General features: G+C 55.2%; 1 protein-coding gene across 2 annotated transcripts; it reads left to right on the top strand.

The window, feature by feature from the left end:
- Positions 1-365: 365 nt before the first annotated feature.
- IVD (isovaleryl-CoA dehydrogenase) lies at positions 366-10,771 on the top strand. 2 transcript variants are annotated; one of them, XM_040620465.1, is made up of 12 exons: positions 366-601; positions 1,741-1,830; positions 2,090-2,141; positions 4,099-4,268; positions 4,691-4,784; positions 5,005-5,141; positions 6,599-6,695; positions 8,219-8,312; positions 8,822-8,903; positions 9,444-9,548; positions 9,625-9,697; positions 10,332-10,771. In XM_040620465.1, exons 1-12 carry the CDS (start codon positions 449-451, stop codon positions 10,463-10,465), a joined length of 1,281 nt encoding a protein of 426 aa, XP_040476399.1. In that variant the 5' UTR covers positions 366-448; the 3' UTR covers positions 10,466-10,771. The 2 variants fall into 2 exon arrangements, with proteins under 2 accessions (XP_040476399.1, XP_040476400.1); XM_040620466.1 differs by lacking the exon at positions 1,741-1,830.
- The last annotated feature ends 1,998 nt before the right edge of the window (positions 10,772-12,769 follow it).

A 12,769-nucleotide genomic window follows, 5' to 3' on the forward strand; every position in this document is an offset into this window, starting at 1 on the left:
AAAAAAAAAAAAAAAAAATTTCTTTCCAAGCCCTGGGCATCTGGAGAGTTTTCCCAGACTGTTTTAACACTTCCTTTGCCGCAGAGATAGACTTCTGTAGCTACGGACTGCTACTACAACGCTGGGGAGATGCTATTCCTCGACTCCGAAGACGCCGTTCTCGCTTTTCTACTTAAAGTCTCCACCAAGGGATGACTCCCGCAAAGCAGGTCCAGCCCCGCCGCCCCCACCTCGCCCCGCGCGGGGGCTCGGGGTCAACCCGTCACCGCTGATTGGCTCGTGCTGTGACCAAGCCGCGGAGGGTGATAGGCTGCTGGAGACGCAACCCCTCGCCGATTGGGTGGGGGCAGCGAAGCCCGGGATTGGTGGAGCCCATGGGGCGGGTCTTCGCCGCTGCAGCTGCCGTTGGGACTCCCGCTCCCGCTCTCCCTCCCGGTGCAAGGCCGAGATGGCGACTTCGGCTTGGCTTCTGGGACGGCGCGCGGCGAGTTGGAGGATGCGGGCGCCGCGGGCGCAGCTCGCCAGCCTCGTGTCCCAGCGGGCCCACTCCCTTTTGCCCGTGGACGATGCGATCAACGGGCTAAGCGAGGAGCAGAAGCAGGTAGGGAGCCTCATCCCCTTCCGGGCGCCAAGGCCTGCTGGCCAGGCCGCACCGCCCCGCTCGGAGGTCGCCCAGACGCTTGTCTGCCCGGCGCCCACGCAGCCGCGGCAGTGGCAGCGCGGGGGCGGGCGCGGGCCTCAGCCTCCCCTCTGTGGAAACAGCAAAGCCTAGCTGCTGAGTTAGGTAAGGAGTCGGAGACAGGAAGGCTCCTGGGAGGCTGATGGTGTTTTGGTGGATTGGCAGGGCCACCGGCATGTGGCAAAAAGATCTGTCTGTGTGAGGTCCGCTTACACCCGAACACTGTCTTAAGACTGGTTCTCAAGCCTGCCTAATCATCATCACCAGGGAATCTTTTTTGAATACACACCTCGGGGGCTTTGAAGTTCATTGTGTAATCTGCTATACATTCTTCAACCCCTTGCGTCCAAGCACGAAGTTGAACAGTAACCTGAAAGGGAGTTAAAGGTGAGGCTGAACCAGAGCCTTCCTGGAAGGAGACTGTGTTCACTTGCATGTTGGCACAGAGTTCCCCAGGAAGCTGATTCTCCTGGCTGTTCAGCAAGTGCCCGAGCCTCCAGGAACTCCAAAACCCATTTGGGTTTGCAGTCAGTAGACAGAGCTTTGACTCACCTCCCACAGAAAGGGTTCAATCCTAGCTCTCAAACTTATCTGCCAAAAGTTTCTAATGTCTTTGAATAATCCGTTGTAACCAAAGTCTCAGGGACAGAAAGCCTGGCATGTGCCAAAAACTGAAGAGGGTATGGCTGGAGCACAGTGAGTGGGGGTCAGAAAGGTACTGGAGAAGGCTAGGAGAGTCAGTAGGGGTCCGCTCATGCAGGGCCTTATAGGCCTGAGTAAGGAGCTTAACTTCTAAATACAATGGAAAGCCATGGAATGATTTTATGTACAGGAGTGACATTTTAAAAATACCCAAGCTGTCCAGGCTGAGGACCTTAAAAGAGATGGAGATCATCTCCGAGGAAGTATAAACTCGTATGTCTTCTAAGTTTCAGTCTGACGCCGTTTGGTGGGGTTACTTGTGGTCTGTTTTCCTGAATGTGTCCTCAGGATTGGAGATGCTGTTCTTAGTGGCAGTGAGGGGCTGTTTCAGTGGCATCTGTCCACCTCTCTCCCCCTAGCTTCGCCAGACCATGGCTAAGTTTCTTCAGGAGCATCTAGCCCCCCAGGCCCAGGAGATTGATCATATCAATGAGTTCAAGAACCTTCGAGTGAGTCATGATGCCCGTGCTGGGGGGTCTGGCGGGGGTGGGGCCGAGTGCAGCAAGGGGCAGTTTGGGGGCCAGGCTAGGCTGGGCTGGGAATTGTACTGGTGCTGGGAAGAGCTCACAGTCTTCTGGTAAATAAAACCTCCCTAACAGTGCAGTCCCTTTGTGTGAAGCATTTGGGTCTCGTTCCAGATGTGCCAGACACCTGTGACTGGCTGCCTCCTTCTCACAGCTCACTGCACTCACTCCTTTCTGTTGGCAGGAGTTTTGGAAGCAGCTGGGAAACCTGGGGGTCTTAGGTATCACCGCCCCTGGTGAGTATAGTTTCCTTCCCTAATGAGAACTTTTCTTGCATGCGCTTTAACACTGTTTCCAAAAGAAACAGGAAAGGAGGGGAAAGATTGTGCCCAGAGAAACCCAAGACTTCCTCTTGGACCTGAGAAAACACCCACTGACTGTCAGCCCAGAGAAGAGTACACTATTTAAGCAGTAACATCCAGAAGGCAAAGGGATGAGGCCAGTGTGGTTCACTGGGTGAGAATCACCTAGACTCTTGAACTCTGCATGTTTAATAAGCTCCCCCAGCTGATCTGGGGAGTTTAGAAAACCCCAGTATCATGCAGCTGTCTTGCACTTCAGTCTTACCATCTCCCCTAATCCCAAAGTTCTGCCCTACTAGTGGCATCTAGGCAGGACCACTCAGGACAGGTCTGTCCCTGTGGGGACTGCCTGTGTGCTCTCCCCGCAGCTGGCCTGGGAGCTCACTTGAGAGCAGATGGTGGTATGGGGATGGTATGGGGGGGTTCAGATGCCTGAGCCTCCACGTGAGGTGGCCAGATGATGCGTTTAATAGGCTCTCCCTGGGCCTGCCCACTGTCCTCTATGCGTCTTACTACTTGTTTCCAGGCAGAGAGGGCACAGAGCTGGTGGCTTTGGTTTGGATGTTGGCCCCTGAAGGAGAGGCCCAGCCTGGCTTGCAGTGCCTAGTAAAGAAATAAGCCTGTGGCCTCACCTGCCGAAGTCTGGACAGTCCACACTGCCTCACGTATTAGAACAGAGGTGGAACACAGTGTTCTTATGTCTTCCCTCACCACTTGGAGACGGTTCCTGGGATTCGAGCTGCTTCCAGAGTCATGCTAAAATGGAAAGACTTAAAAATGTAGACCATCCTGATGTAAAGTGATAGGGGGAACGCCCCTGGGAACTCCCAAACCAGACTGTGCTTTGGGGGTTTATGAGCCCCCAAGGAAAGCCAGTTCTGGTGAGTTCTGGTTTCCACCTGGTTGTCCTGGTGGCTGTTTCCAGTGTCACCCACCTGTGGGCTTCCCTTCCTGGAGTTGTAAGGGTTGAGCTAACCTTTCCCTAGAGCCTAGGATGAGCCTGACTTCTTGGTCAGAGTAAACATGGGTAAAGCCTTGTTTTATTTTGTTTTGTTTTGAGATTTTTTTTTTTTTTAATAACCTCTTGACCCATCGTGGGGCTTGAACTCTTAATCTCGAGGTCAAGAGTCACATGTTCTACTGACTGAGCCAGCCAGACGCGCCCATGTGCAAAGGGTCTTACCAGGGTTTACCCAAACAGCAAGGTGGGGGTGGGAGGTGGTAGCACCAGATGATCCGGACACTTTGATTTTGGATCTGTTGCCAAGGAAAAGCCACATTTTTTTGGTGAGGCGCTCTGAAATTCACTGTCTGTGGCACTCCTGTCCCATTACTAGTCTTGCCTTTTATTTTATTTTTTTTTACCTTTTTAAAGACATACTTGACATATAACATCGTATCAAATAACCTGTTGATTTGATAGCTGTGCTTCATCAGGTCCAGTCACTATGCCATGAAAATCTCACCTTCCTCGGGCCTTTCGCATGTGGTGTCCTTCGCTTGGTGTCTGTTCTTAGTACTCCGACCCCCCCAACCCCCGCCTTTGTGTTTCTCGGTTAACTCCAGGTCCCCTTTCATTTATTCATCTGCCCGTGCACTTCTGTGGCTTTCTGAACATTGGGTGCTCAGGCTCTAAGAGGTCTGTCCGGGGTAACGCAGGCGTTGCAATAACTGTTTTCTGAACCACACGCCAGCTCCCCAGAGGCAGCAAAGTCAGTTCTGTGATCTTGGAAAGCAGGGCCTACAGCAGCGTCAGCCTGTCGACCTTGCTAGGGGGTGACCTGGAATAGGAGCTGCGAGGGTGTTTCTTTGCTGCCAATGAACATTCCTGTGAATGTGCCAATGTAATCTGGGCTGCCTTTTCCCCTCCGCTGCCCGCCTCCACTCCCAGTTCAGTATGGCGGCTCTGGCCTGGGCTACCTGGAGCAAGTGCTGGTGATGGAGGAGATATCCCGAGCTTCCGGAGCCGTGGGGCTCAGTTACGGTGCTCACTCCAACCTCTGCCTCAACCAAATTGTGCGCAATGGAAATGAGGCCCAGAAGGAAAAGTACCTCCCCAAGGTGAGGAGATGGGGTGGGAGAAACCCTGAGGCACCCTCCTGGGTTGGCAAGGGCCAGCAGACTTGCTGGCTACAGCATGCCACCCTCAACCAGGTACAGGTAGGAAGGGTCAGGGATTTGCTTTAAAATAATTCAGTCAAAAGAAATAAAAATAGGACCAGAACTCCTGAGTTGGTCGCTGGACATCATTCGCAGAGCATTTGAGGAAATGGAAGACTCGGACTCGCTTCCCTTGCAAAGGGAACGGGAAACAGGAGCTATTTTCAGTCTTAGGGAGATAGTGGGCTTCTCTTCCAGGACTTTACCAGTACCTGGTCTGAGAGAAGTCTGAAGGGGTGTCATGTGAAGAGGTGAGAAGCAATGTCGTCAGCTCCCGTAGGGACTTCTGAAGTCATAACCAGCCCTTGTGGTTTCCCTTGCAGCTGATCAGTGGGGAGTACATTGGAGCCCTGGCCATGAGTGAGCCCAATGCTGGCTCTGATGTGGTCTCCATGAAGCTAAAAGCGGAAAAGAAAGGTGAGGCTCCTCTTGACTTGGGAGCTTCTGGAATGGGAGCTGAAATGGACAGGGAGACAGCCTTTCTCAGGGTGAGGGAGCAGTCATTGGGGGTGGCCTCTGCCAGGTTTCCAGAACTGTTTCCCAGTGGGGCAGCTTTCTGCTCAGCAGCAGGTCCCCAAACTGACTGGTTGGGACAAGGCCAACATGGCTTGAGTAAGTACCAACTTCTTGTCCTTAGGCGATCACTACATCCTGAACGGGAACAAGTTCTGGATTACCAACGGCCCTGACGCTGACATCCTTATTATCTACGCCAAGACAGATCCGGCTGCTGTGCCAGCCTCTCGGGGCATCACGGCCTTTATCGTGGAGAAGGTGAGTGGAGGGCCGTGCATGCTGGGAGCCTTTTGTCTCCTGAGGTCAGTCCCAGAGACGGCTCTCATCTGCGGGTTGCGGACACAGTCAACGTGTGCTCTGCCAAGGCTCCCGGAGGTGGGAGGAGGTAGAGGAGCCAACTGAAAGGAGGGTAGCCAGATTGGAGCCCGAGAAGGATGAGTCAGGTCTGAGTGTGGTGGAGCCACACAGAGAAGCGCAGGAAGATGAGGACTAGAAGGAGGCAGCTGGGTCTGACAACCGGGATATCACTAGGTGGCCTCCGGGAGAGTGGCTGTGGAACCACGGTGTGAACAGGAATGCGGGGGGCGGAGGGGGGGCCAGTGAAGGCCGCAGCGAAGCAAGGGGGAGATGGAGCAGGGGTTGGAATGAAAAGGCGGGCATTTGCGTTTGTTTTAAAGAGTGGGAGAAAACTGAGCAAATTCTTTGGTAGAGAGAAAGGAAAATAGGAGAGGGAGAAATGGAGGTGTGTGGGAGCAAGTGGGCCAAACCCAGCGGTGAGCCATGGGAAAGGTAGGCCTGGGTTACAGGCGATGGTGGAGAAGCCATCTGACTCACGACCGTGAGGTCTGAGGGCTGGGAACCATGGGGGTCGGGGAGTTGGGCGAGAACTCCAAGAATTGGGTGTCATAAAGGTTTGCAATACCCCCATAGAGAGAGGGGACGGACTGAGACTAGAGGGAAAAAAAGTGAGTAGTCCAAAGGGCCTGGCAGATGGGGCGCCTGGGTGTCTCAGTCGTTAAGCGTCTGCCTTCGGCTCAGGGCGTGATCCCGGGGTCCTGGGATCGAGCCCCACATCAGGCTCCCCACTCCACTGGGAGCCTGCTTCTTCCTTTCCCACTCCCCCTGCTTGTGTTCCCTCTCTCGCTGGCTGTCTCTCTCTCTGTCAAACAAACAACTAACTAACTAAACAAACGGCCTGGCCGAGATTGGAAGTCTCACAGTCACATGGTGCCACTCTCATTAGCCTGCCCGTGTGCACCGCCTGCCAGTCACTGGGCAGTGCACGCTGCATCTGGTTAGCCAGGCCCAAGCCCTTAGACAGCTGACTTGATCCTGGGTGGGACTCCACTACAGATGCAGAGGGACAGCGGCAAAGGAATTGAGTTACCTGGAGAGAGGGTCTTGGAAGTGCTTTCCCCTGAGGAGAGGAAACAGCCAGCAAAGGTCAGAGGCTGCCCAGGAGTGCAGTTCTTGAGAAAGACCTGCTCCCACGAGAAGTGGGGAGAACGCACTTAGTGGCAGAGGACAGGGGAGCGGAGGGCTGGACCTTCTAGGAGTGGAGCGGTCACACAGAGTGGGGGCCCCGGGAGGAGGGTGCAGTGTGTTGTGCAAATTCGGGACCTAGATGGGAAAGTGGGCATTTCCCAAGGGTCTGCCTTTTACTAGCCCCCTTGGGGACTGGTCTGTAATCAGGGCCACTTTTCTTCTGCGTAAAGGGTATGCCTGGCTTCAGCACCTCCAAGAAGCTGGACAAGCTGGGGATGAGGGGCTCTAACACCTGTGAGCTAATCTTTGAAGACTGCAGGGTTCCCGGTGAGTCTCTGAGAATGGGCCAGCCCCTGTCTGACCCTTTCCTAAGCTGCAAAAGCCCATCTCTGGGTAAGAGAAGTTCACCATTGTTAGCTTACTGATGACATGTGTCTAGATGGTGGGCCTCTCTCTACTGCGCTTGCCCAGGTGCCCATACGTGTGGCTGCCGGGCAGCTCTCCCCCCGGCCAGAGCTGCGTGCCTGCCTGTGGCTGCCACGAAGGGCGCTATTTCCTAAGTGACTAATACACGGGGCCTGAGGTGGTATGCCAGTACCTGGGGTGGACGGGTGGGACATGCCCTCACCCTCTCATGTCCTCCAGACTTCCTCGTTTGTGCATTTCTCTGAATAGCCCACGTGAGGGAGTCATTAATGGTGCTAAAAAAACCATTCCGATAAACTGATGGAAGCCAGACTCAGTGAAGACAAGGGAATTCAATTTGAGTATTTTTGCCCCTGAAGTGTAACTAAAAACGTGACACGTCATGGGAGAGCCAGCATACCCGTCACATGCGAATTAGACCAAGGGCGTAGACTTGCTGACCAGCCAGATTTGCTCTGTGCCTCAGCCATAGACCATCCGTCTCCCCCATGACCCAGACCCCAGAACAGTATGCTTTGGTTACAAGGAGCATCTCAGGAGGCGGGATCAGAGCAGATCCTTCTTTGTCAGCAGGAAACAACTGCCATCATTCGGTGGGTCAGTGGTCCACGCCGTACTGAGTTTCCTGCCCACACCTCCCAAGGCCATCCAGTGCCCTGGCTTCTGGGGTGGGGGGTGCCCAGCAGGTTCGGTAATAGCACTGAATGACCCAACTCTTACACAGAGACCCTTCCAGAGGCCACTCTGGTCAGGGGTGGGGGCTGGGGATACTGGGCAGAGAGCAGACTCAACAGAGGGGGACAGAGTAATTCTCAGTTTCCTTTATGGGTATGGGTGAAAAGAACTAGGGAGGGGTTGGATGGCTTCTAGACCAAATTAGCTTTTCCTTCCCATCCAAAGCAGTCAAGGAAGAGAAAGGGAATGCCTGAAGATGGGGCCTTTGTGTCTTGTCTTGTGGATGGGGTGTGTGTGTGTGTATGTGTGTGTGAGAGAGAGAGAGAGAGAGAGAGAACGGATTGGTGGAGGTGGGTCCCTCTAGCAAGCTCTACTTTTTTTTTTTTTAAGATTTTATTTATTTATTTGAGAGAGAGCATGAGCAGAGGGGTGGGGAGGGAGAGGGAGAAGCAGACTCCCCGCTGAGCAGGGAGCCCGATGCAGGCTCCCAGGACCCCGAGATCGTGACCTGAGCCCAAGGCAGACGTTTAACCGACTGAGCCACTCAGGCGCCCCGTAGCAAGCTCTACATCTAACTGGAAGCAGAAAACTCCATCCTTTTCTCTCACTCGGCACCCTAGTTGAAGGTCAGAGGTCAGGTGACATTTTAAGGCCTGTGTGAAAGCCACGGTACCAAAGGTAGCAGCTTTCATAAAAGTGAGGAGGCTGTGGACAGCCCCCTTCCCCCTGACTGGCACTTTTCCCGGCAGCTGCCAACATCCTGGGCCATCTAAGTAAGGGCGTCTACGTGCTGATGAGTGGGCTGGACCTGGAGCGGCTGGTGCTGGCTGGTGGGCCCCTTGGGTGAGTGTGAGGCTCGGGGGAGCTGGGCTTTTGGCCTCCTTGGCAGGTTGTGACGTCACAGCCTTCCCCGTGGCGGGGGACCAATGGGAACTGCCTTCTGGAAGATGTACCTCCTTTCTGGGAGACTAAAGGAGTAAACCTCCTCCTCCCATGTGCACTTTCTTCATGGTGAAGGGAACTATTTTATCAGATAACAGACAAGGCCTGAGGTGTAATAATACTTAATTACCGAGGATGAAGCAGGACACCCAGGCTCTGAGGCGCGTCTGCACAGGGGTCCTGCCCCTCCATCCGCTGCCGGGGAAAGGAGCACAAGTCCTGGAGAGTCGGTGCAGTGACTGGCGAGGGTGATCAGAGTCTTCATGCTCCTTCTCTCCTCCTTGGGACTCCCGTTCCTTGTCTTGCCAAGCCGTCTCCCCCCAGGCCTTCCAACGTTGGCATTCTGCCACCCCCGCTGGCAGTGGGGGTACAGTGAGGTGTCTCCCCAGTGTCTTTCTCTTTCCTGGCAGGCTCATGCAGGCCGTCCTCGACCACACCATTCCCTACCTACACACAAGGGAAGCCTTTGGCCAAAAGATTGGCCACTTCCAGGTGAGTGCAATGCTTTTGCCGAAATGCACTTTTTCACGGGGTCCAGACTGTCTTTAACAAATGAGCAAACGGGGCAGTCCCTATCTTTCGCCATCAGAGTGAGTCTGGAGGCTTGGAACGCGGGCTCCTTCGGCATGCTACCTGGCTTGGGAACCTGTCAGCGAGTGGCTCACATGTGTGCCCACTTGCTACTCGAGATGAATGAACTAGACCTTGTAAGGCTGGGTGGTGAAGGGTGCAGGTTGTAGACAGGCTGCGGGAAGGGAGCAGCATTTCTGGTCACGCCTCCTGCGTGAAGCCACAGCAGGACGTCCGCGGGTGTAGCGGCCGGTGGAGGGCCCCGTCAGCGTGCGGGTCCACAGTGCGGCGGCAGCTCTCTGGGCATCTCTGTCATCCTAGGCAAGGGCAGTCTCCTGTCTGCCCCGGCACCCCTGGGCCTGGCTATCAGGTGGCTACCGCGGACGCGCTTTGGGTGACTAGGGGGAGAGGCAGAGGAGCGCGGCTCCAGCGTGTTGACTTGTGGCCTCCCCTTGTGCCCAGCTGATGCAGGGGAAAATGGCCGACATGTACACCCGCCTCATGGCCTGTCGGCAGTATGTCTACAACGTCGCCAAGGCCTGCGATCAGGGCCACTGCACTGCCAAGGTAAGGGCCGGCTGTTGGGGCTCCCTCCCCGCGGGGCCCTGCAAGGGCCCCGCTGACCCAGAGCCCCCTCCCACAGGACTGCGCAGGGGTGATTCTTTACTCGGCTGAGTGTGCCACGCAGGTTGCCCTGGATGGCATTCAGTGCTTCGGTGAGTGGCCCCCGCTCCTTGCTCCCAGCCACAGAAAGTTCCTCTCCACGCCTCACTCTGCGCTGCAGCTCACTGTAGCTACGCTGGCACCTTTAGGCTCCTTCTGCCCCAGTTACTAGGAAGACATGTTAAAGCAAATGAGAAAACTGCCAGAGGCCATGAGTTGTTCATAATGTCAGCAATGCGTCCCCCTGGCACTTCTGGCCTGGTTTAGGGATGCCTCAGAGGCAGGACGGCCGTGTCAGTGCTGCACAGGGCTTAAGGGCCCGGAGTTGGGCCAGAAGGCCTGGGTTTGAACCCTAGCCCCACGACCGACTGGCCTTGTGACCTGTGCAAATGACTTACCCCAGTGAATCTTCTGCAGTACCTTCTTGTCCCCCTTCCCAGGGTCTGCCGGCAGCGGTCCCCATCTTTGCCTGGTGTCCTCAGCTCTCTGGGTGGCCTGCCAGCCCCTCTTCCCCGCTCCCGCAGCCAAGGGCTCCCCACAGCCTCCCCTTTCACCACCATTTGCTGCTTCTCTTTCATCAGTCTCTCCTCCTCTGGCCTGTTTCTGGATACTTAGCTCTCTGTTTGCTTTCCTCACTGCCCATCACCTCCTGTTGTCCTTTCTTCCCCGCCCAAACCCTGGCTGCAGGCGCCAATGGCTACATCAACGACTTTCCCATGGGCCGCTTTCTGCGAGACGCCAAGCTCTATGAGATTGGGGCTGGGACCAGTGAGGTGAGGCGGCTGATCATTGGCAGAGCCTTCAACGCGGACTTCCACTAACCCCAAGACCCTTCGCCCCCTTTCTCAGCACCTAGAGGCCTTTCTTTGGAAGTAGAGCTACGGCAGCTCTCCCGCTGCTCAGCTGCACTTGCATCAGGCCCTGGCCTCTGCGTGTGGTGTCTACCACGGCTGGCCTGCAGCGCCCGGCCCGCCGGCCCAGATGCCGCACGTTGAAGACAGGCGTGGGGGAAAGGGAGAGGCATTCCTAGTCACACCTTCTGGTCTGAAGATGCTGCGGACATCAGTGAGGGTTGTGGTGGGTGGAGGGCCGACCTGAAAAGTGGATTAAAATGGACTCAGCCGGAAGCGTACTGGCTTTTCTGGGGCTTGCTGGGAAGGCTTTGGTGACTCTGAAGTCCAAGCCCTCCACCTCCTTGGGTGAGCACTTGGGGGCGGGCAGGCAGCCACCTCTTTTTTGGAGGGGAGGGGGGCTGTGCCTCTGGCAGGGAGCCCAGTACACCAGAAGCATTGCCCTTCTACATGTATTTGAACCTGGCAGCCTCTTCTTTCTAGGGGAAAAAAACCCCAAACCTAGCCTCTGTTTCTGCTGATTTCTAGAGGCATCAGCTCCCAGTAGCTTATGAGCAGGCACCCGCTCGGCAGCAGTCCCTCCATTCCCCCAGACCTTCATCTGTTGGGGTTGGGGTGGAGCTCCAGGAAGAGGCACCTCAGAACACCTGGGCCACCCAGACTCCGCCGTGCGGCAGAGGTCAGCATCTTGTGAGGGATTGGCTTGGCGCCAGCCTCCGTGGCTGCACCTCTGAGCCCTTCAGCCCTGCTCTGCCGCCGCCACCATCCAGTCCTGGCCGGATGACAGCCTACAGCTGACTGGGCAGCAGGCCTGGCTGCAGCTCAACTTCAGCCAAGGCTGCCTGTGTACATTTCTCTGGATGCCCTATGCTAGTTTTGTTACGACAGCTCCACGGCTACTGCCATTTTATATTAAGCATTAGGAAGCAAACCCATCTGCTTCCAAACTGGTGTTTTTGGGGGGAAAGCAGTCCACTTGCTACTGCCTCCTATCTGGCCCTAGCCCCGTGTCCTTGGAGAGGAGCTAATCCAGGTCCTACTCCTACACTCCCGCCTACGCATTGGTGATGGGGAACAAAGAGATGGCATCTGCCTTGAGGACAGAAGAGGTTTCAGCCTCCCTTCCCCAGATCTCCCAGTGGTTTTTAAAGGAAGGAGGGAGTCCAGAGAGGTAAAAGTCTTAGAGCCAGAAGGAAGCTTATACATTTCTGGACACCATCCCCATGGTTTTTAAGACCAAGACAGGGGCGCCTGGGTGGTGCAGTCGATTAAGCTTCGGACTCTTGGTTTCTTGGTTTCGACTCAGGTCATGATCTCAGGGTCATTTGACCGAGCCCCACGTGGGGCTCCACGCTCAGCACAAGTCTGCTGGAGATTCTTTCCCTCCCCTTCCCTCCCCTTCTGCTCCTCCACCTGTTCACACACACACTCTCTCAAACAAAAACGATCTGAAAAGATCACAACAATTTGGTTTTCCGAAGGTCAGAACTGGAGCTAGAATCCAGACCAGCAGAAATGAGAATGTCGGCCTGGAGCCCCACTGCACAGCTAAGAGTGGAATGGGTTTGGGTTGTTCCACTGTATGTAAACTCCCTAAAAGAACTGCTTTTCTTGGCTCTGGGCCCAGGGGTGCCTTTCTGACTTTTGGTCGTGGCCTGTGGACAAGTGCTGTTCCAGCCTGATGCCTGAGATAGGTGTTGTGAGCTCCTTACCAATCCCAGCCCAGTTACGTCCTGAGGGAGAAACCCAGGGCTTGCTGCACTGTCCCCTTACTCCCCCAGCCTGCCCCCTGCTCTGTTGGAGATGAACGTGGCCAAAATAGTGGTCTTGCTGGGTCTAACGTGTTGCTGGAACAAGCAGCCTAGACACGCTCAGAATGTGACAGGATGGAACGTTTCCTCCAGTCCGTGTGCGTTACGGAGCCCCAGCACCAACTTGGGGAGAATGTGATTGTTCTGATGCTATATATGAAATAGAAAAGGTATATTTTAAAGTAAAGCCAAAAATAAATAAGAGAGTGTAGCCTGAGTCGTGAATGGAAGAGCAAGGCGCACATCACTTTGGTTCTTTGGGGGGGTTCTGGTTTCCACGCGTTCTGTAACTACAGCACCAGCTGCCAGCACTCGTCCTTCCTGGGGCTGCTTCTAATTCCACCCGCTCCAGCTGTAGGCAGGTCACACTATCAGCCCAGCCCCCTGCTGACTACCATCCCATTCATTGTGTTCCTGCTGTTTGCCCTGTGGGATGGCAACTGGAAGCTGAGAGTGGCTCTCC

The sequence above is a fragment of the Ursus maritimus genome, unplaced genomic scaffold (genome assembly GCF_017311325.1).
Source record: "Ursus maritimus isolate PB19 unplaced genomic scaffold, ASM1731132v1 scaffold_35, whole genome shotgun sequence".
Classification (NCBI taxonomy): Eukaryota; Metazoa; Chordata; class Mammalia; order Carnivora; family Ursidae; genus Ursus; species Ursus maritimus.

Coding starts and splice junctions, on each gene's coding strand:
- IVD (XM_040620465.1), top strand. CDS start 449: ATGGCGACTTCGGCTTGGCTTCTGGGACGGCGCGCGGCGAGTTGGAGG. Junction 5,142..6,598: donor CGGCCTTTATCGTGGAGAAG/GTGAGTGGAGGG, acceptor TTCTGCGTAAAG/GGTATGCCTGGCTTCAGCAC. Junction 6,696..8,218: donor TGAAGACTGCAGGGTTCCCG/GTGAGTCTCTGA, acceptor TTTTCCCGGCAG/CTGCCAACATCCTGGGCCAT.